The sequence below is a fragment of the Anser anser genome (genome assembly GCF_964211835.1).
Source record: "Anser anser genome assembly, chromosome: 2".
Taxonomy (NCBI): Eukaryota; Metazoa; Chordata; class Aves; order Anseriformes; family Anatidae; genus Anser; species Anser anser.
Window position 1 is genome coordinate 45,897,651 of NC_139721.1, and position 23,626 is coordinate 45,921,276.

The 23,626-nt window shown below is 43.5% G+C and overlaps 1 protein-coding gene across 4 annotated transcripts in view; it reads left to right on the forward strand.

The window, feature by feature from the left end:
- The window catches only part of GAREM1 (GRB2 associated regulator of MAPK1 subtype 1), a 103,980-nt gene extending 96,609 nt beyond the window's left edge, over positions 1 to 7,371 (forward strand). For all 4 annotated transcript variants that reach the window (XM_083826593.1, XM_083826592.1, XM_083826594.1 and 1 more), the window contains one exon: positions 1,029 to 7,371. In XM_083826593.1, the coding sequence (XP_083682719.1) occupies positions 1,029 to 1,944 (916 nt within the window). In that variant the 3' untranslated portion in view covers positions 1,945 to 7,371. The remainder of the gene's footprint in view (positions 1 to 1,028) is intronic.
- Positions 7,372 to 23,626: the final 16,255 nt, after the last annotated feature.

A 23,626-nucleotide genomic window follows, 5' to 3' on the forward strand; every position in this document is an offset into this window, starting at 1 on the left:
ACAATTATTTCAACTGTTGTTTTCCCTCTTTTGTGTTAGGTAAGGATTTTATAAGTCTGTTAATTGGTTTTGTGGTGTTCTTGGCTTAATCGGCCAGAATTCCAAAGATCAACCAAATCCTTCAGACTCTCTTTTAGAAAGTGGCATAAAAGCAGCAAACATTTGCTTTTGGTTACGGATTGCATGCTTCTGTTAGCATCTAAGTCTTTTGGGAAAACTTGGATATAAACCATCAGTTTCCTTGGACAGGCTGAGCTTAATTTACTGCCTGGAAGTAGGTCAGGCTGACTTTCTTTAGGTGCCTTTGAAAAGCAAGTGTTTCTTTGTCATGACTTTTTAAAGATGAGGACAAACAAGTTACTGTGGGTTAAGCTTAAAGACTGGTATTTCAACAAATGCAGCTAGGTCTACTTAGCCTTCCAGGTAAAAGTCTTCCTTTGGCAATAAACAATGATGTACTCTGTGTTACTGTACTGTAGCAGGTACAATTCCAAATGAAAATACTGGCCCCAAAACACAGGTCATCTCTTATGTCAATCAAGCTTGTGTCTAGCGCAATGGTAACCTGCCCCTTTTGCGAACTTTTGCCTACTGCGACACATCTGCAGTGTATAAATACAAAATGCAGGATTAGAAAATCTTCTAGTATACATGAGGCTGTTCCTTTACCGTGCTGATATCCCTCAGGAGTTCAGCAGAGGAAAAACTGAATATTTGGGAGATGACACAAAACTGAATTGAGATATCTTTTTTTTTTTTCTGAGCTCTAAGAAGCAAGACATGAGTCTTCCTCATGAGGCTTTTGGGTACATCAGCATCTTGTCAGGCTTGTAGGAAGAGTAAAAGAACTGTCAGCGTGGAATTCAAACGTATTGTTAATTCCAATCCGAAACATTTTGCCGGAGGAAAAAAGACTCTTTCCTTGTGACAGCCACCCTCTGGTTTTGTCAGATGATTTATAAATTTATTCAAATGCCACTTTTTTTTTCTTTTGTGCTAACTACAACCTTTCTGCTTTGTTCCTAAAGCAATGTCACAGAGAGCGACAACGCGAACCCAGCCGAGAGCAGCACACCTGTTTCCTGCTACCCTTGTACCATGATGAAAACCGAATCCAAAGAGCCTGAGAACACGATGCCTTTTGGAAGCCCTTCAACTGAAGCTCTGCCTTCTAGGTTATCTTGGCCAAACCATTTTTCGGGAACTGCGGAGGGCCTGAATAGGAGCGATTTCCTGCTCGATCCAAGCAGGAGCTACAGTTACCCCAGACAGAAGACTCCAGGCACGCCAAAGAGAAACTGTCCAGCACCTTTGACTTTTGACTTCGATGGGTGTGAGCTCCCTGCGGGGTACTCCCAGCTGACCCCAGCAGAGCTCACTAACACCATCTCCAGCTGTCCAAAGTCAGCAAGTTACTCTCTAGACTGCACTGATGAGAAAACTCTGGGAGTCAGCAACACAAAGCAGAGTCATTCATGTCCTGCCTTACCTCCTCGGGCACCGAAGCCGAGCGAAGAGAAACCAGTTACAGACATGGGTCCCTTGCCACTAAAAATAGATGGTGCTGAGGAGGAATCGAAAACTGGTTCTCCGGACCTCTTGGAAGATCAGTATCTCGTTAAAAAGGGCATGCAGGATACATTCTCTGTGTCCTATCCTTTCTCGTCTCCCCTCCACCTCCAGTTAGCACCAAGGTCTTGTGGGGATGGTTCTCCCTGGCAGCCACCCACAGACCTTTCTGGACTCTCCATAGAGGAAGTGTCTAAATCGCTGAGGTTCATTGGTCTGTCAGAAGATGTCATATCATTTTTTGTTACAGAGAAGATTGATGGCAATTTACTGGTTCAGCTTACAGAAGAAATCCTGTCAGAAGACTTTAAACTAAGCAAATTGCAGGTGAAGAAAATACTGCAGTTCATTAACGGCTGGCGGCCCAAGATGTGATGCTGACTAGTTTTTAGTGGAACTGTACGAGATGTGCTAGATGCACTTCAGCTCATACATCACTTCCTGTTTTTTGCACTAAAAGCCCTTCCTGTAAATAGTAGTGGAAAAATTCTTACTATGCAGATAAAAGTTTTTGAGTGGTGAACGGATTTTTTTTTTTTTGTATGTCAATAATAAAGGTAGAGAATCTGCAGAGGTGTGCCTTGTGCATCCCTGAACATTCAACAGCTGCTAAAAACTGGACACTAAGGGAACTTACTCTGTAGTCTGTTAAGACTTACTCGTATTTATTACTGAACAATTTGATGCTGAAAGACACATACCAATCCAGTTTACAGTTTTGTGTTAACTGCAAAAAAATGTATTTCTTACGGGATTATTTCTGTTCAAATAATATTTGGCAACATGCTGTGACTTTTTTCCTTTTCTGTTAACAAAAAGCATGTTCAGATATACAAAAACATGATTTTGACACTACATCTGAAAATGTTAAGAATTGCTGTGAAGTGCCACTAATACACTACTCTTGCAGCATATTTTTATTAACAGTATCTTCCTGACTACCTGTAATGTGGGTATGTTTTCCATGTTACTTTGAACAAAAAGAGTTAAATGTTTAAAAAGAAAAGTCTTGCTTAGCTCAGTGCCCAAAGGGGAGGGAGAAGGGGGATTTTCCTACTGAGCCACTCTGCCCTGGCCAATTAAAAGTTTATGACCTGTGGATTTCAAAAGTTGCTTTTGTAGTCAGATGGCTGCAGTCAGCAGCACGACTTCGGGTTGTGCAGCTTTCTCATGGGAAAGGCAGTCCCCTGCACAGACCCTTCCCAGCAGACCCTGCCCCTCGCAGCTGCCAGCACATCCATCAGAGGAGCCTGTTAGCGCGGCCCTTCCATTTGTCTTGCTCTGGCCAAAGGAAACCTGTTACGTTTCCTCTGCTGCTGTTACGACCATCTGAAAATGTGCTCCATGCTGCCGTGCTATTCCTGGAGTCGGATCTGTGTGGGAAGGTGATAGTACTCCTGTAGGATGCCTTTGAAATAAAACGTTGGTGAGGTAGGAAGGAACAGAAGCAGTACGTGCCACGCTGATAAGAGGGGGCCAAGTGAGAGCTTGGGCCATGCCTCGGGAAATGCTTGTGATGTTCACCTGTCTTACTTGCAGTGGACTGGGAGAACATGGGTGTCAAAGTGGAAGGACTGTAGCATCATTAAGACGTGCTAACTCAATTGCCCAGATGCAAAAATTTGTCTGTTGGTGCCACACAGAAGCAGCAGTCAGAAGTGAGGGCAGACACGGAAAGGGGGTATGAGGCTGCCCCTGGAGACCTTCTGAATTTACGTGCAGAAGGCTAGAAATAGGATTGACTTTTGATAATCTGTTGCTGACATCCTGTGGTTGGCAGAGCTCTCAGAAACATGTCTAAATAACCTCAGAACCCCAGGATCCCCTGCGGATCCCCTGCCTTTGTAGTGCTGAAGGCAAGGATTTGTGGAGGCCCTCAGGAAAGTCTGTAGAGTCCGTCTTCTGCAGCTGCATGTCCCGGGTCCTCAGGGGTCAGAGCCAGGGAAGCTGGAGCAGCTTCACCTTGCTCTGGCTCCTTCACCCGCTGCAGATCAGAGCCCTGACTGGGGTGACACCATCACCTGCCTTTCTTGTTTGGAAGGACAAAGAATCTCTCTTCCTTCCAGGGCACGTAGTGGGAGCGTCAAGAGAAAATAGAGTGCAGGGACAAAAAAGACAGTCTCATTTTGCCTGTTTTCTCAATTATACGGACTCATTAAAACAAATGTGGAACAAGTGGAGCTTTCTGTTGCCTGGGCAAATTTCATGTCATGTCTCCATGCCGAAGCCAGGATGCATCATTTGTCTTGCAATAATGCAAACCACCAGTTCCCAAGCAGAGAATAAAGCGCAACTGGATGTGGGTACCAGGAGGCAGTGAGCCAAAATCTATCCCAATAGAAAAACCCCAAGAGTTCATAATCTTAATCTTTTTGTTAATGTATTGACTTTTAGCAACGGATCGATAGCTTTTTCTGGATGCTTTTTAATTAGTGTCCTAAAATATTTTAACTGCAATTAAGACTAAGTCAAATTCAAGTACTGTTCTGTTGTGTGTGCTTGTTGGTAGGCACATGCAAGTTAAAGTCGACTGTTTTTTTAACCCTCACTATGTCAAATGAACATTCAAATCCGAAGGGGCCAGATTTTAAATACCGGGTACCTCTGTTTTCCTTGGCTTGTTAATTCTGGGTAAAAAAGTAAAAGCTCTCTCTCTCTGGGATTGTAGTCTTGATAATATTAAATACTTCAAATGGCCTCAGGAAGTTGTCATCCCTGAGAAAACAGTGATCCTTGGCTACAGATGGTTACCTATCATTATCTGTGCTCGCCTGCTTAGGACGTTTTTTTCTTGAAAAAAAAAAAAAAAGAGCCTGGTGGAATCCGCATTCATGAGTTTGCTGCATTGACATCCTGTATCCATAGACCAAAATAAAGCTGGCCTGTAGAAAGGCACAAAAGTGTACCACAATTTCAGAAGCAGCTGCAAGGTACACAACTACAGCTGAAACCTCTAGGTGCACACTTGCTATCGATGTCCTCCCAGCAGTCTTGTTCTGGCTTGGCACTGCATACTTATTTTTATGCATAGTGTGTTAGCATTTGACCTTTACTGTGGCCCTGAGCAGCCCATCACCTTAACTTTCCAAACCTTTTAAAGCGATTTAGGTGTTCCCAACCTAAATGTGTTGTGTGAATGATGGGACTGCAGCATCGAGCCACCTGCACAAATGCCCAGGCAGGACTGAAGCTTCTGTTCTGGTGCCTTTGGTACTGTAAAAGGTAGCCTGAATACAGCAGACCGATGTAACCACATCAGTCCCACAGCAAGTCCCTGGCATTAAGGAGAAGGTGACACTTGTGAAACGGGAGAGGAGCAGAGGAGTCCTTCAGGCCATGGCAGAGAAACATGCAGTCTCTTTATAGAGGTGGGGTGTAAAACCTGGAGACCTCAACCTATAAAAGGTACAAAATGCAGCACTACTTACGGTACTTCAAGATGGAAAGGCGCTTCAGTGTTCCCACTGTGGTTAGAAAGATCTGCAGGCTCTGAGGAGTATCCCTGTGGTACGGACTTTCCACCAGCTGATGCGAGTAGAGGAGACAGCACTCCATGTTTGATCGGACTTGCCTTCGCTGATTTTAGTGTTGGTCGCATTGTGGTGCTTGTAGCCGGTCTGCTTCCTTGTTCCTCACGTGCCTTTAAGGGCGCTCGTTGTGATTTTAGAGACATTTAACGATTTGTGCACTCATGCAAGTTACTGACGCGTTTTGAGCCTAAACAAGATGCAGGTTGTGGCCCCGTTGGTGTTTAACCTGAATAACGCACTCAGCCAGGTCTGTGCTCTGAACACAAGTTCGTAACTGTATTAAAGACTCCAGTTTGTCACTGGCAAGTGGTACAAGCTCTGTCCCTAGCCATCCAAGTGGTCTGTAACTCGCCTCAAAGACCAGCAGTGCTCCTGGCTTACATCTGCGCCAATAACCCGAGCGGTACCCTCGTGGCAGCCGCTCGCTGTTGAGGTGCTGACGTGGGCTCCTGCACGGCTTTGGTGCGAGCCAAGCAGCCCACGCAGGGGGTGATCCTGGGCAGCACAGCCCCGGGGCTGGCAGTCACTGCTCCCTGGGGGCGAGTCCTGCTTTGGAGAGTGTGGAGTTCAACCAGGTTGTAGGGAGCTGTGCTGGGTGTCCTCGGGGTCCAAAAGTGGGCTCTGGCCCGTTTTGTCTGCTAGTAGAGGTGTAGCCATTGTGTTCAGAGAAAGCTTGTCACGCCACAGTGGGCTGAAGAACCCTTATGTTTCAGAGACGCCCTGCTAAAATAGGCCAGTCCTAACTTCGGATTTCTTTCCTCCTTTTAAATAAATGCAAGGCCTCTGGTGCTTATTTCGTTAGTGGTGTCTGAAGTTGTGTGTTACTGTCAGGGTTCTTGTTTGTCTGGGGGTTTTGGTAGCAAAAATTCTGGCCCGTTGTTATGTCAGGAGATGTCTCTTTATCCCACACCAGGAAACACATCCTTTCTATGCAACATTCTTGCGGCACAAGTACTGATGTTGCCTTCAGCTGCAAAAGCTAGATTCTAGCAAAGGGGCTTTTCTGGAGTGGAAACACAATGGGCAAGGGAAGGGACGGGGAGAAAATTTGAGGGGAAATGCTTGTTTCCTTTAAACACTTGTGCCTAGGATTAAGATTCTTCGTATTGCTGCCTGTCTGGCTAACCAAAGTTATATTGACATCAACTCAAAATGCCTATTTGCATTCTTGCTGTATTGTGCAAATTGCCTACGGCTAGAAATTTAGAGACAGAAAACATTTGGTCCATCAAAATTAGAAGGAAAATATACTCTGAGGTGTTCTTACAGCTAGAAGCAAGGGTTTGAAATAAATGTGTATCACACTTTTTTTTTTTTGCAAAACAACAGTTTTATTTGCCATTTTAATTGACTTTATTCCACAACAGTTTCAAGAAAAACAGTGTAAATAGCAATACTGTTTCAAAAACAGCATATTTCCATTCTGTCTGTAAATACTTGAAGTGTTTTCTCCTCTGTCTTCTTGAATCAACTCCTCGACTGCCTCCCCGCTGCACAAAGCCTGCTGGCACCAGTTCCTTGCGTGCAGGGGGAGAGCAGAGGCTGTATGTGCTCAGTGGGGTGCCCGTGGGCCAGGCTGCCTAAAATCCAAGCACCAGCCACCTGGGGAAGGACAAGGGCTTAGCCCTGCTCTCCTGGCTTGTCTCTTTGATGCTCTGCAAGCTGCAGCGTTCCCACGTGCGAACTGGAAGGTACCAATGAAATCTTAACCGAAGCAAGGGGTTGTCCATTTTATTTGCGGTGTTAGGGATGTCAGGGCAGTAAGGAAATTCAGGCCCCTTGTCGAGACCTAGCAATAAATGACTCTTTCTTTGTTATGTCTTAAGCTTCTAATAATCTGGAAGTTGCTCAGACTTTACCGTTTCTGTGCATAATAACCAAATTTTCAGAGCAAAAATCTGCAGAGTGATTCTCTTGACTTGGACAATCTTCTGAATTATATTAAAATTATCTGTTAGTTCTTAGTTCTTTAGATTCACTTTGGGTAGGTCAAAAAAAGGAACATTTGGGAAAGAAAAAAAAAAAAAAAGAACAAAAAGAAAAGAGAGAGAAAGCCCCAAAACTTCAGCTTAGTACATTTCCGTTATAAAACAAAGCATGGTTTTTGTGGAATTCTGTGCTGTTTTGGGCTTTTGTGTAAAAGGCTGAAGGCAGATTATTATTTAAACCAGGTGCAAATAAATATCCCTGTAATGTATATGAACAAATTTAAACCGTGTATTGTAAGTATATAAACTGTATATTAAAGACACTATTTTCATGATACTTTAAACGTGTACTGAGTTTGTTGTACTAAATCATTTGGGTTGCACATGCTACATAAAGTGGTTGTTTTTCATTCAGTAATTTCACAGACTTATCCTCCTGCTCATCTCAGTACAAGTCACAAATAACCGCTTCTCAAACACTGAGTTCACAAAGTAGGATGGGGGCAACTGAGAAGAGCAATCAGGCTTCTGTGTTTAACCTCTCAAGACGCATCGCTGGTTTTCCCTGTCTTGTAATTTTGCTTGATCCCCTGTGCATCAAGAAGAGCTGTGCGTTCCCCAAAGAATTTGTTGCCACACAGCTTTCCTGTTTCCAGCAGACATTCACCTAAAACCGTATTTTCCTGAGCCCTCAGTCTATTATCTGTCTTTTGGAAAATGTATTCATTTGTGGTTTGGATATGCTTTTAAGCACAAGACCATGCGCAAGTATTTCTGATTTGCAAGAAGTCTCTAAACCATGTATTGGCTGGGGAGAGAATTAGAGAAAAAGCAATGTTCTCCTCTAGGTTGCCTGTTTACGTTTCCTCCAATATCAGCAACAGGGGAAAACGTCAATTCCACAGCCATCCATGTGTCGTGCGGATAAGCTGCTTGTCGTGCCAAATTCCCCTTCGGCACAAAGCTCACTGATGCTAGGCCAAGAGAAAAGTTCTCTCCAGCACAGCAGTAGTTGTGGAGGGTTTTATGGTGGGACTCGTTAATATATGTTTATGAGAAATAAAGCAGGGCAGGATCTGCCACAGTGGTTGCCCTCGGATTTGAGACAGATGGGGTCTGCTTGCCTCCAACCTTCACATCTGGGATAGGCGAGCAGCATGTGTGGAGGCAGGATGCGCGCAGGGCGGGGGCGGGAGGCAGAATTGCTTTCGGAAGTCAACTGAAATCTCTTTGCTCACCAAGAGCAAAGCTGTCTAGGACACATCTCCGAAGAGGGGGAAGGAAAATGTTTAGCTTTTTTTAATGCTGCCATCGGTTTGCTCCAGGCTTGTGCAAAAGGGTCTGATGGGAAGTGTTTGGTGCGTGAAGTGGAAAGGCTCTACCCGCTGCAAGATGTGGCCGTCTCCCTGTCAGGAAAGTGCTGTTCGAAGGGAGGCATTTTCTGTGTACATGTTATGGCTGTCATCAGCCCTGACACCAATCTCCTATCTGCCTCTAGTCACCGTGGCTACCTGTAAATACCAGTTGGGATTGCAGGCCGGGGAGCGGCCTGAAAACGAGGCCCTCTTCCTTTGGGGAAGTGCAAGATTAACACCCGTGGGCATGCCTCCCCTCTTGGTACGGCACACTCACCAAGAAAACCTCCTGTAGGTCTTTCAGGCGAGCAGTTTCCCCTTGTCCCTCTTACAGGCGCTCCTGTCCTTGAGCTGAGATGCTGTGGCCTTCAGGATGTGTCAGGAGCCGGCCGTCCCGTCCTGCCACGCCATGACGAGTGGCCCAAGTGCTTAGCTGTGGCTGACTGCGCTCACTCGGGTTATCAACAGCCTGTGACACTCGTCACTGTGCTCTGTTGCCCTGGTAGGAAGATGCTGTGTACCACCAGATGCCCACGGCCTACACAACCGCTTCCTCCTGTGCAACTGAAAGCTGCAAACCTGGGCACAGCGATCCTTTCCTCTGCTTCTTGGCCAACCTGATGTAGTGGATGGTGTCCCTGCCTATGGCGGGGGGTTGGAATTAGATGATCTTTAAGGTCCCTTCCAACCCCAGCCATTCTATGACTCTGATTCTTCCATGCCATGAACAGACGGTAGGATTAGCAGCTGCTGAATGAGCAGAAAATCTGGGCTGCCAGGGCAGCTGCCATTAGGTGGTTTTGCCCAGGCCCTCAGCACTGCTGGACCAGCTCCCTGGCAGCCTTGCTCCCATGCCAGCATGGTTTTTAGGGATTCCCTTGGGATCCCTTGCTAAACGCTGCCTCTGCTTGTATGGTGGGCATTGAAATGGCAACTCTGGTGGTTGCTCAAAAAGTCAAGATTAATTTTATTCTGCATACATATATATATTTTTTTTCCCTCTCTATGCTCAAACAAGGCCAGTTTTTGTTGAATGTTGACAGTATTTATGTTTTTATTTAGTTGCCAAGAACCGGTGCTTATCCTTTGCTAGGGTAAAGCATTGCTACCCATTTTCACTCAACACAGTGAAGAGCTGATGTGAAGAGTGGGTTTGACAGAGGGCTGTCTTTCTCCCCATTCTCGCTGTGAAATTCCAAAGGTGGAAAGCTCAAGATGGGCATCCAGGCCACCACAATGTGAGCAATAGAAATATGACCCAAGTCCTTATGTATTGCTCAATGAGACCTCAAAATGCCCTTGACTCGCAGGCGGGACAAAAGGAATCTGGTGCCAAACACGCTTGGATTAAATGAAAACCATTCCTCTGAGGGAGTCTGGGGTAGGAGGAAGAAGAACAAAAGAACAAAACCGGGAGGAAGGAGAAAACACATTTAAGATGCCAAGTCTGAGGAGGTGGCAAGGAAGCGGAGGGAAGCGTGCTCTTGCTTCGTGTAGTACTTGTACGTGCCACACAGGGTCAGACCGGCACATGGCTGCTGGGAGATGAAACCTGCAGTAGGGGTGGTGGAGAAAGACAGATGGGGTCAGGGAACTCATCAGGACTCATTGCCAATCCCATAAATGCGCTGCCACAAGAAGGATCTGTTTTAATTCCGCTGCTGCTGTTCCATTATACAGCATCAACAATTACTCTTAATGAATACAGGGGTCGGCGAGGCAGGTTGCCAGGGCCCGGTTTCCAGTGGGTTCATGCAAACAGAAAGCAGGAGGAAACTCTAATGGGTCGACACTGGCAGAGCCCTGAAGTACTGCATATATCTTGACTAACCTTATTTGTTTAACTGCAGATCTGCAAGCAGGAGAAACATCTGACAGATAGAAATGATCACAAATGCTAGTGCCAGACAGCTTCTGCTCCTGGCAGGCGAAGCATGGGCCATCCTGGTAGCCGTCCCTCCACGTTCCTCCTGAAGACAAAGGGTATTCTTGTTCCTCAAACAGTCTGGAAAATCGTACTGGATTAGCATTTCTCCCTTTGTTAACAAATTAGTGGGACTGCAATAGAGAAAAGCATGTCTACATCTATGTCATGGACATCCTCTTGCCTTACTATTGATTTCTTGAATGTTTATCTTTTCTGTTTCCTGCAATGAAAGCCAATGACAGTTAAGCAGTCTTCTCTTACCTATCCAGTAAGCTTTCCAATAGCCTTTTTTCCTTCCTGAGGAAAAAAAAAAATCTAAAAAAATCTTAGGTACAATCTTAGGTACATATTGTTTCTTCTTTTGATTCTTTTCTAATACTGCTTTATTTTATTCTTCTTGAAAGAAGAAAGTGTGAAGTCATGGAATCTCCCCGTGAATTGAGCTTTGAGCTTTACAGAGCTCAATCTGATTTGCTTGTGCAGTGCCAAAAGCTCGGACTTGGAAACTGAACCTCCGCGGGAGTGCGGTGGACCAAGCATACAAAACTGAGAGAGCAACAAAACAGTACAAAACAGTAAAAAAAGTACTTCTTTCCCAGTTCCTCATGTGAAAAATCAACCCATCCCCAAGCCCACTGTACGGCATGGTATTTTTGCTCCTACCTCCCTGAAAGCAGTTCGTTTTTTCCCCACTCTGGGGAATACTGAGTCACCCCCAGCTACCATCTAGCTGCATGGAGTTCAGTTTCACAAGCACATATCACTTCATTTATCTTTGATAGCTAGCAGCTGGAATTTGATTTTTGTAACTTGGCCAAATAGCTTGTGTTCATATTTCCTTAAACCAGTGTTTTTATAAGAAAAAATATCTACCTGAATAAAACCATATAGATGATCCATGAAAATTGATATAATTCCAACTGGTGGCTTTAAATAGAAAAATTAAAGGGCATAACTTAAGTGAAAAGGAATATATTTAGGCCTCAGGTTCTTACTCTTATGCCTGCAACCGTAAGGCTGATCCAGAATCTTCCCGGAGCCATGAATTTACATATACAAGGTTTAACCTTGAAATTTCTTTTGGAAAGTCTTATGTTTGAAGTGTGGCAAACCAGTAGTGAGGAGGAACTTTCTAAGAGAGAGGAGAGGCCCCTCTGCCACACTGCCATCTCCAAGAGCAAAGGACCCACACACAGAATAAAAGCAAGCCTAGGAGAAGCCACAGTGGCTCAGCCCGAGACACATGGATGTGGCACTAAGGGACATGGTTTAGCGCTAGGACTCAGTATGTCAGGTTGATGGTTGGATGATCTTGAAGGTATTTTCCAACCTAGATGATTCTCCGATTGTATGACTGAAGAGAAAAAAGCCCTCCCAGTTCTCAAGAGAGGCACTTTATACCCACTCATTCACATGGTTCTGAAGGAAAAGTCCCAAATACAAGGATCAACATAAACATTGTCCTGGACCACAACCTCAGCACCTCTCAAGTTCTTTGTGAAACCAAACTTACTGTGTGAGTTTCTGCATTTCTTCCTCTGACAAAATTCACCCTGAAATGAAATAGGATCTTTTGAAGCTAAAGGGGATTCCAGCCAAGAAATTGAGACAATGTTCATCAGCAAATTCTGACCCAAGACATTATTGAGCCTCTTAGGCCTGTGTTATACATCAGGAAAATTGTTTCCAGAGAGCCATTCTCCATAGCAGCCACAGTTTATTGCTCTCAATTTTGCCGCAAGCCAAGTCCATAAATGCATTTTAATTGATGTAATGGAAGAGTTGGATTTTTTTTTGAAAAAATAGATTATAATTCCTTTAATTTTGCTGAAATATTATTTCTGATACAATTTTAAATAGGATTCGTCTAGAAGGCTTTGCAATTTCTTAATTTTTAATGCTTACCACAAGCTGTTTGAGATGAGAGCTCTTTAAAAGTCAGAGCATCAATAAAAGCTGGCTGGCCCCTGATTAGCTCATTTTCTGCTAAAGCTGTGTTACATTACCGACTGCAGGTGTGCGTATGTGTGTGCACCTGAATGTATGTGTGCATATGCATGTAAGTAAAAAAAATCATGAATAAAAAATCTGCTACTTGCCTGCTACTTACTGTGCAGCTCGAGCACTTCTGCAATACCGAAAACACGAGTTTTTCTAGTGTGTGAGAGCAAGCAAGTGAACCTGCCTGACAGACAGGAAGCAAAATCTGTTTGTGAAGACAGACTGACAGTTCAAGAGCAGGGAAACGGGAAAGGGCTGATCCAGCCTCCCTTTCAACTTTGCTTAATAATGTTTTTTTCTCTTCTAAGAAATCAAAGATTATATTCACACAGGTAAAGGGCTTTTAAATTTGATTGTTTTAACTGAGCTTCTTCATGCAATTCTCCATTTGATTTAATTCTATTTAGTATGATAAATGCTTTTGAATCTGATTTTTTTTTTTTCATTTTCATGTATGAAAAATAGAGATGAAAGATTAGCTTCTGGCGACCTGCATCAAAATCTAATTTGGCTGGAAACGAAATGAATTTGGATTTAGCTGTATCTCCTGGATAGTTCTGCTGCAACAACAAATCTTCATAAAGTTAAGCTGTCTCTGCTCAGGGAGTGGAAGAGGTGCATGTAGCTGAGTGGGGAGAAGCTGGCTGCCTGTGCCTGACTGTAGTCAATGCCATCAGATCCTCAAAATGTAAAGGAATTTAGGATTTGAAAGTAAGATTACTGTAGCAGCTTTTCATGGTTTAATTATTTTATATTGGTGGCTGTTGAATGATGCATTCGGTGAGCTGATTGCTTTTCAGAGAGCATTAAAAGATTTAGTCTCTCCCTGTTTCAAACGTTTGGAAATGGTCGTGTTGGGATTGAAGGAAGCTGTGGAGCAAATCATGTCTCTCCTCCTACGCCAGCAGCTCGCTTCCTTGGTAGCTTGGGCCGTGTGGAAGGAATTGTGACAAAATGTAATTATTTTGGATTTAAGCTTTGTTGTAGCTCCGTCTGTGTTTTTTCTCTCAGCTGTGTAAAGGCAATATGCACCACTTGTCGGGGGTTTTAATCAGCGAGTGTTAGTGTGGTGCTTTCTGTCTGTGCTGCTGGTGTCGCTGGTCCTGCCCAGAAGAAGAGAGACAGCACTTGTCCCTGCGGGAGGGTATCCTCCAGGCTTGAGGTTGTTATATTCTGGGGTGAGCTCCAGGTCAGGGTAGTAAGGGCATGGAAATAACAATACAGGCAGCTGAAATGCCATCGTATGCTCTGCTCCCTTCCTTGCCATACGGTTGTGTGACTGCAACTATGGGAGCCGATGTCCACCCTCATTGACCCAAGCGAGGAAATACCCGAATATCACCCATCCCAAGAGCAACCAGTGCTTACCACATTGCACAGACTGCATGGAAGGTACTTACATTAAAATTAATTTATTTTGGAGAATGTGCAGGAGGAATACACACTCACAAACATCTCCTTGCGTGCAGGTGATTTTGGCCGACCAGCCCTTCCCAAGGCATTGCCGGATGGCATCGCAGCTGGGTGCATCAGCAAAGCAGCTTTCCATCAGGATCATGGTGTCAAATAGGTCAATTATTATCAAAAAACCTTGAGAGTTTTCTCTTAAGGACCCACTCGCCAAGACCCCGTATGTTTTGGAGCCAGAAACTGGGCTTGGTTCCTGTTTGAAAGGGCGATGTGCTGGGTCTGTCTGGGAGAGCCTGGATGCCAAGAGCCAGTTCCCCCAAGCTCAATGCCCGAGCAGGCTGATGGTTTCACAAAGCAGAAGCTGAGGTGGCATTTCCCTGCTTTCTGTTTTACAAATTAAGTTTCCAAGATGATTATTTTTTCTCACCCCGCGGGGTTTACCAGACTTGTCCGATCAGTGTTTAGGAGAGCGTCTGACAAAGCCCAGTAGCCCGACCAGCCTTTTGCAAACAAAGCAAAAAATCAATTGTCCTCTCTTGTTCCCTCAAAGTTAGCCCTAACTCCGAAATATATCCTTTGGTGGGATGTCCCACGCTTCACCGAATACAGATATCCAATCCACTAGCATTTAGGGATAAGGAAAGAAGGAAATCCCCGGTGCTCTGCAGCTGTACTGCGTCGTTCTGGTTCTTTTGAATTCTGATGTTGAAACTTCATTAAATCCTCTTTTAGTGTGGATTTCACTTGCTAAGCCATAGTAAAATGGATAAACCTAATAATTTCTTTGAATTTGATTCCACTTGTACATTGTCTTTCCTAAGCAGCTTTCAGTGTCATGAAAACAATGGTCCAGTATATATTTAATAGTTAACCTATATAATAGTTAATCTCATGACATTTCTCTTAATCTGAAGGAAAATACCCGGGACAATAATGCTGGCTAATAATATCAAACTGACGAGCAACAAAATAGCACCCACATTCTCAGTTGATGATGTGGCAAAGATCAAGAAATTCTGCAAAGCTCAGACTAAAGTAAGTTATAAATTGCACTAATACCAGCTAATGGATAATGAGATTCCATTCTAATGTTGGTAATGTGCAATGTAAGTGTTTGCTGTTTCTTAAATAGGATATCTTTGACCATTTAAGCAAGTCTTTAGCACCAAACATTCATGGCCATGAGTATATTAAAAAAGCCATTTTGTGTATGCTACTTCAGGGTAATGAGAAAGTTCTCAACAATGGGACATGCATTAAAGGAGACATCAATATCTTATTATTAGGTAAGAGCATGTAGAGTTAATAGTGCATTGATAAGTTATTTTATTATCCCCCCTCCTCATCATGCCAGTGTAGTTCTGTTATGCAATATTAGCAAGAAAATAAAAGCCAAACCAGTACAAAGACTCATTTTGTCTCATACAAGAATGTTTGTTAGTGTCTTAGGATCAATTTATTTTATCCTTGGGCACATTTTTACAATTATTTCTGTTTTGTCCCACACTTCCCTATTTACTTGACATCTGTTCTATGTTTCTAGCTAGTGTTGGCATGAAGTGCAATAGAGTCTAATCCTGCACTGTTTATTCGGGCAAGACACCCACTGCTTTCACGAATGGGCTTTGGTTTATTGCTCAAGTTGATGGAACTGTTCTGCTTCTGTCACTTGTAGGCACGTTGGCTGTTCAGTTGTGACTTCGTTTCTAAATGCTTTCTGTTCAGTACTCATAATTGAGTTACATTAACCTGACAATGCTAACTTGCTAACAGAGAAGCTCCTGGCAGATGTACTGGTTCCCTTGCAGAAATCAAGCTCTACTGAGATTCAATCAAATTTCTGAGAACTTGCTTTAAAAAGGGACAAACCTAAACCAATAATCCTCTATTTGAATACGCCCTTTCTCTCTTGAAGAGAACAACTTATATGCTGACATACTGGTAGCACTGAAACAACTCTTCATCCACTCTGCACTACATTTTAGCCGTGTTAGTACAGACAGAAATTGCCATGATCTGTTGTTACCCAATGACTTCATGTCAAAAGAGCTCACTGAGCGCCTGAATTACCTTGCCATGTCTCCAAAAATAGTGTGCACAGAGCCACATTTATAGACTGGCACCCAATGACATGCTGATCTGCCAGGCTTTGTAATCCAAAGGACTATCCAGTAAAGCTTAATAAAGCCAAAAGCTGCTCCCGTAATAAAACAGAGAGCTGGATTGGACAATGACATACCTCTTCAAAATTTGGAATGAGATCTTAAAGAAAAAAGAAGGTAAAAAATATTATTCTGTGAGGATTTTGAAGCAAGAATTTGAAGAAAGTATAGTTTTATAGAAAGCATTTCTCTCCAATTTATTGAGACAGCAGGATTTCTGAGGAAGTCTGTAGTATCTACCTGTATTGCAGTGATGTCTAGAGGGGTGGTAGCTATGTAAAAATAGTGTAGAAATATATATACTTATCCTTAAGAAAGCAGCTATGGTTCTTTTAAATATATGTTTACACTCTTGACCTTAGAAATGCCAGCTTCTCCTTCTTTCCTTTTTTTAGTATGAGGCCAAAGTGAGCGATTGTAATACTTATACTCCACTAGCGTTGGTGTAACCTTATCACTAGCTAATACAAATTAGAAACTAATCAATGGTGCAAGAGTTTCAAGTTTGCTAAGAATCAGGAGCATTCTGGGGAGGAAATGCTAGGAAAACAAACTAAAACTCTAAATACGAAAGATTTCTTATAAGAGCCCTTCAGCTTTGAGAACTTTAAGGCTCAAGCATGTGTCTCTGTAATACTTTGTCTACTTCCAATGGCCTGAACCTCTGGTTTTGGAGATCCTGGTGGAGCATGGCAGGCTCCTGCACCTGCAATAATGAAAGGTGCTGATTTAATTTGCTTGCAATTTTCTCCTGTTCTGAAGTTCAGCTGGAGTTGAAAATTACACCTCGTGACGTTTATATGTAGCCCGTGTTTTCAAATAACATATGAAATAAAAGGCTGCAATCTTTAAAAAAAAAAAATGCACCAATGATGTTTTAAGTTATTAACAAGGTTTAAGTGACTGCTTTAAACTTCAGAAGTTTTGATCTTCATTAACTGAAAAACAGAAAAACTCTGCCACTTCTCAATATCCATCTCAACATTCAGGTCTCACCTTATACTAATGATTTGCTTACAACACTTTCAGAGTCATGTTCCTCCTTGTACCAGGAAGGTGGTTAGAAACACTGAATAAAAACTACTTATGACAAATATCAAGTGGTAGCTTATCGATGCTTGCTGCCTTGATAACTGCATGCTGGCTGCATCAAACTCCTCTGGAGTTTGCAGGACCAGGGCTAGCATCTCCTGACCCATCAGCAGGGACAGAGCCACTGGCCATCGGGGTTTGGGGGCAAGGAGCAAAAAGTGTTTCAGGGCCAGCCAGGGCTGTGTTCCTGGTCGTGCAGGCACCCCTGGGCTGAAAGGCATTGCTGGGGTAGCAAGGATCAGATGCACAATCAGGCGCTGGTACATTGCCTTTTCTCAATTCAATTTACTCTGAGCTCTTACATCTCCGAATAGTCCTGATTTAGCTGTCTTTCCAATAAATTGAGGAAACTGATTTCCCATTTCCCAGGGGCACTTGGGCAATTAATTGCAAAAATGCTTTGTAAGTGCAAGAACATTTATCTCATTCAAGTTCATTCCTCCCAGAGATTAGATGTCCCAAGATTTGAGTTTATCAGTGTTGCCATCATCAGCAAATGGTTGATGATTGCCCCTGACTCCCAGCTGAGAGGTCTGGGCCTGCATCCTGCAGTCCCTGACCATGATGCTCCTCCCTCTCGTGTTTCTTTTGCACATCCATGGAGAGGAGTCGGGGCCTCAGCTGCTGGGACCCACAATATTTCCCTTTCCGTAATAGCTTCCTGTGTGTTTGCATAGGGCACGCTGGGTTGTTAAACATCACCGGAGCTTCAGGTTTGAAGATAAACAGCCCTGCTGCAGCTGGGACCAGACCTTTGGCAGCAGGAGTCCTGCTGATGTGTGGCTCCATCTGAGACTACCCAGGCCCTCAGGAGTTCGTGGTCTCTTTGCACACAGTAACTAATGGCGGGGGGAAAACATGCAAAAAATATTTTGACTTCATCAGTGCCTACTTACATTTCAAATGCTTGCAGCATTCAAATGCTTGTGACAAAAACCTAACATGGTGGGAAGGGAGGGCATGTTTGTTGCAATATTTAATGATATAAGGGAAATAAATGGTGTACTCATGGGTACCCCACAAGCTATTCAGCCGAAATTAATCATTCATGTATATGCTGAATAAAATGGTAGTATAGAAAGGATAGGATTTCTCTACTGCTTACAAGGCTACTCCATTTTTGCAGTGCTCTGAGACCAGTGTGCAAAAGGCTTTGACCCTGCAGCTGAGGGATGGCGACGAGCTTTGTGTTCCCCTTTAAGAGGTGATCTTCTCATGGCAAAATATTCCCTATATCGCTTCCACCGGCAGCAGGGGGTCCCCAGGAAGGCAGTTGACAGCAGCTGTAACTGCTGATTAAGAAACTGATGCTCAGCCTTGCATTTCCAAAGATAGCAAACTTTCTGTCTTTCGAGCTCTACAGCCCTCCTGTCGTGCGCCAGGCCCTGCACTGCTGGCTGCACGCTTGGCTCCTGCACCGCGGACCTGCCTTGGTGCCACCAGCGTGCCCATCCCTCCCTATGGAGATGCTGCCCAGGGAAAAGCTGAGATGCTGCTGCTGTAGGGTCGGGTTTGCTGGGCCCGAGGTGGTGTTTCTGCCCCAAAGAAGGAAGGTTAGAGCTGGGCTCAGCCTCAGATGTCACCAGGCCAGACCTGGATGTTAACCTTGTTGGCTATTCTCTGGCAGTGTGTCCTTGGTATTTTGTGTAACAAAGCCTTGAAATAGTCCCAGTGCCACCCTATTAAGGAAGGTGAAAGGATTTTACAGCCAAAGAATAGAGAAAAAATGTCATTTTTAGCCTAGTCCTATTCCACCAGATCACTGAGATGCTGTGGGAAGCAAGACAGAAAGCAAATGTGTAAGTCCATCCACAACCAGTCTGAGAGTGATCTGACACGCACTTAGAAAAGCAAGTGGCACCGCCATGTCTGGGCACCAGGGTGGGATTATAGTTAAATGAAGGCGTTTATACAACTCTGCTAGCACAAAGGGACTGGAGCTTGTTCGTCTGAATCCCAGCCTGCTCGTGTATTCAAAGCTGCTCTTGTGCTCATCCCAATCACCTTGGGGGAAAGAAAGGCAAATAAACCTCTGTTCCTCCTTTCTCCATAGTTCGGTTCAGAAGAACCTTTGAGGTTGCTGGGACTGCATTCAAAATGAACGCGTCTGTGGCAATTTGTATTTCTCAGAAATTCAAATTTGTTCCAAAGTTCAGGCTCCATTCTCGGGGGGAAGGCGACTGCACACTGGTGCTCTGCCTGCCTTCCGTGGGCAGGGCTGTGGCAGCACGGGAGGGCTGTTGCCAACCTACCGGCCACGCAGGGTTGCTTGTGGGACCACTCAGGGACGTGGCCAAGAAAGCCACACAGCTCGGGGTCTGGCAAGGGGTCGTGGGTGTGGGATGGTGGCTTTTCCCCCACAGAGGGCAGATATTTATATCTGCCCCCTGCAGCAGCCTGTGGAGGAAAGGGCGCTCCTCAAGGACAGCAGAGCTGGCACCACGGGGTACCACCGTTGGCTTTCTCCTCGGCAGAGGCCTTGAAAGGTGTTACGCTTCTAAGTTTTTCTTCATTCTTGCAGCTTCCAGCAACGAAATATGTTTTTTGTGATGCTTGTGCCAGTGAAGCCTTCGAGCCATGGTGCTTGTAAGCATGAGAGGTGTGCATTGCTAGAAGCTAATGGAAATGGGCTTAAAATGGAGGTGCGTAGTGTCAATTGCTGTGAGGTGGGAACCTATGGAAGGTGGAGCAAACCGGTGGGCTCCTGAGCAGCAGGAACTGTTTGTGCTTCATGTTGCAACACAGCATCTGCTTGGGAGAAGTGGCCCATAAACTACTATGCAGTGACCCATAGTGGCGGGTTGCTATCTTAATTTTATCCTCTCCCTCTCCCTCTCCCTCTCCCTCTCTCTCTCTCTCTCTCTCTCTCTCTCTCTCTCTCTCTCTCTCTCCCTCCTTCTCTCTCTCTTTCAGAGCTCTTTTTCACTTAAGAAAAATCATATTTTCTTATCCCAGTGGCTTTTCTTTTTCCACATCCATGCAATCACAGATGCCAAAGCTTAAGCATGATCACTATTCTTTCGGCCAAGGCAAATCTGCAGTTGTCGTAAGTGCCTGCAGAGATGACTCTTTAACCAGCTGAGATAATAGATACACTCATTTTCGGCTCCTTTCCTTAATTTCACCTTACCCAGACAAATCTTTGCTAATGAAGAAGGCATAAAAGTAGCAGCCTGACTTTTCCAAGTGGCAACAGAAACTCTTACCACAATTAATAAAGTGAAGTTTACCAAACAGTGTAATAAGTACCAGACTTAATAAGCTAACAGCTTACTTAAACCAAACTGAAGTCCTGACGTTATTTTGTGTAACTCATCACTCTCTGTTCTGAATGAACAAACGTCATTTACATGAGTGAAAGCTGCCGCCAAGCTCTGGTGTTCGCAACATGACAAGATGTATGAAAAAAAAAAAAAAGCACAGATGAAGAGGGAGACGTGTTGCTAACAGGATTTGATCCCCCCCCCCCCCCCCCCCCGTCATAGACGACATGGATCCAGATGGTGCTAAAATAAAAAAAAAAATCAAGGAAAAATGCACACACACAGAGCTGTAGCAGAGCAAGATGGCTGGTTCTAGTTACATGTTAGTAGCCTCTCAGCAGAAATGCTATCACTAAGATGTTAATCAAAATTTTCCATCAAATTGTTCAGAGATAAGATTCAAATCTGATAAAGAGCACACAACTACATTTTTCCCATGAGTATTTCACTGGAAGAGCAATAATGTTTATGTATTGTATGATTAAGCACTGCAACCTTGGGAAACAGTGAAGTTTGGTTTTGTTCTTTTAAGTTCCAGACATTCAAGTTAAACATCTTTGACGTTATTTTGTCTTCACAGGAGGTGAAGTCAAAGGCAGAGATCAAGCACGGAACATTTCATCCCAATTGGAGGGAATTTAGGAATTATGAGCAAGTGAAAATGAAAACCCGTCTGCAACCTTTTTGATACCAGTTACAGTGTGCTTGATGTAAGTAATGAACTTGACTGGGAAACCAAAATAAAACATGCATTTTTAAAAAGAAATAAGGAAGACAGAGAAAGAAGACACTGGAGATGGTTTTGAAGAATTTTAACACAAAGGAGACTGATCTGTGTGCGCTCCAGCAAATTATTAATTTGTGTGTGGGTGGGGTGATCAGTCTGAACTGGGGTGGTAATAGTTATTTTTACCCAGTTCATTCTGTTGATTCTCAGAAAGAAGAGAGGACAAGGATAGCAGCCACGTGGAATATGTCTGCTGCAAAGCATTCCTAATCTCCTTGCACGGAAGGAACTATTAAAGCTTGACTTTAACTCTCTCTGTTGTAATAAACTAGAATATAAAATTGAAAGAAGTGGGAAAATGAGATCATCATATATTTAATTTCTTCATAATTTCCAAACACAATCAGAGCATAATACAGATATTTTGCCATTACTGCATCAAATGCTACAAAAGTCTCTAAGCAACCACTCTAGACCTGAGAAACAGCAATTGACTGCACGACTATTCAGAAAAGGCAGGTTGTTTGGCAGTTGTCTTCTTTTGATACTTGACTATCTGTGCTACTGGCAGTAAAGACAGATATATTGAAAGTACGGTCCAGGTAGACAGGAGACTTAAGATTATATTTAAGAAAAATCAAAGCTATTTTAACAGACAGATAGAATCTGCATCTTAGGGTAAGTCCCTGAGCTCTAAGAGTGAAAAAATGGAGAAATACCAGTTCTCTGTTCTGATATCACAGGCAGTCTGCACCTAAAGAAAAGACACCTCCTGACTCCAGCCCTGCACACTGGAACCTTGCTAGAAGCCTGAAACTCCTAGCTGACATAACTTGTGTCTAGGATCAGTCCCTTTTTTTTGCATTTAGGCAGGGCAGTGCCAGCCAGAGCATTATGATTCAGTTATTTGCTACTTGTGCAAAAGCTAAACTGAGCAAGCCGATCCATCTGTGTGATGCAAATAGCACTGAAATTGGTCTGGTTTGCCTGTAACAGGAATAGGAGGCTGTGCATAATGTTTCGCATAGATATTAGGTAGTATGCCTAGATTTTCTGCAATTAAAACCTTTCTGAGGTTCTTGAAGAAAGACAAACGAGTAGATAGAGCAACTTACCTTTGCTTTTGTGTTTGTGTGTTATGTATGCATGGTTTTTTTTTCCTCCAGACCTGAGCCACTGGCTAGAAATGCATGTATTTGTATATTTATTTATTTCTAAGCTCATGCTGTAATTCCTGATAGACTCCACACTGGGGGATGAGTCACACACACAGCTCAAAGTACAACGCACTCTGCTGGCTCTGGCTGTACTGTACTGACAGCCCAGAGCCCAGAGCAGGAGCAGCAGAGGAGAGCAGAGAAGCCACCATTCCTTTAAGCTGGGGTCTCTGCGAGGGGGTTCATCAATGGGTACCAGCTGAGACTGCACTTGAATGAGGAGCAAGGTATTCAGCTTGGGGCATCAACGTCTGCAGCTCAAATACATGATGGGAGCCCAACAGCAGACATTTACACAAGTTCTGATGGGTAGAGAGTGGAGTGTGTCTGCCTTGCATGGCTCCAGGGACAATTCCTTCTTACAAATTTTAACTTGAATCATAAAAGTGTGGGAAGGATGGGAAAAAGAGGTGGAATTTTGTGGAGACTTAATGCTGGTGGGGTTTAGTACCATATTAGTATCTATCACCTCATTGATCTCATACAGAAAAACTTACAATAAAGATTCTGTGAAAATTTTGCTTTAGGAAAAATAAACACCCAGTCTTTCTGCTACCTCATGACTGGCTCTCCAACTGGCCAACATAGTACCTGAGCATCATAGTGTCTGAATATGCATGTCATCTGTAAATGGGTCATATGTATGTCTCCAAACTTAAGCTGTTACATTATAATAGACGCAGTCCTAGTAACCATGTAGGAAAAGTCTTGGTAAAGCACAGAAGTCAGTTCCAGAGGAGGGCATTATGACCTGGACTGATGAATCTTCTGTTTTTACAAGAGGTGACCTCTACTGGGATATGGCAACGTCAACCAGTTAAATCACAAATCCAAGTAAAGCATCAGCTCCTAAAAAAGAGTCCAGCTGAACCACTGCATTTCCCAAACAACACATGTATTTGTAACATCTCACTTCTTTTCTTCACAGAAAATGCCATCACTGTAAGTCAGTTGTGCTACAGCTTTTGTAAGAAATATTTCTGCGTTCAGGAACTTGAGTTAGTAGTAATATAACTTTTCTAATATACAAAGAAACGCAACAATGAATCTGATGCAGGACTTCCTGAGTAGTTTTTCTGCACTGGAAATAGAAAGAAAAAAATGTATTTTCCTTTTGAGTATTTTTAGACTTCTTTCTTTTTCACAAAAATTAGAGTCTGATTAAACCCTTAGCTCAGTTAATGACATTAATAAAAAGTCAGTCCTTTTTGGCTCTATGGAATCTGCACAGAAAAAAAAGTGAAAAGTGAGTTGTTATTATTTGGACTGTGAGATTCAGTTTCAGCTTGTGCTCTTCACTGATTCCTTTCTGAAATGAATAAGCAGAAGATAAAAGTTTTGTTTTATTTTGTTTTTCCATTGAAGTTTACCATTTCAGGATATACTCTATGGAATTTGTATCTTAGACAGTGTGTTGTAATGTATTGTTCTATGTATTAAGCTTT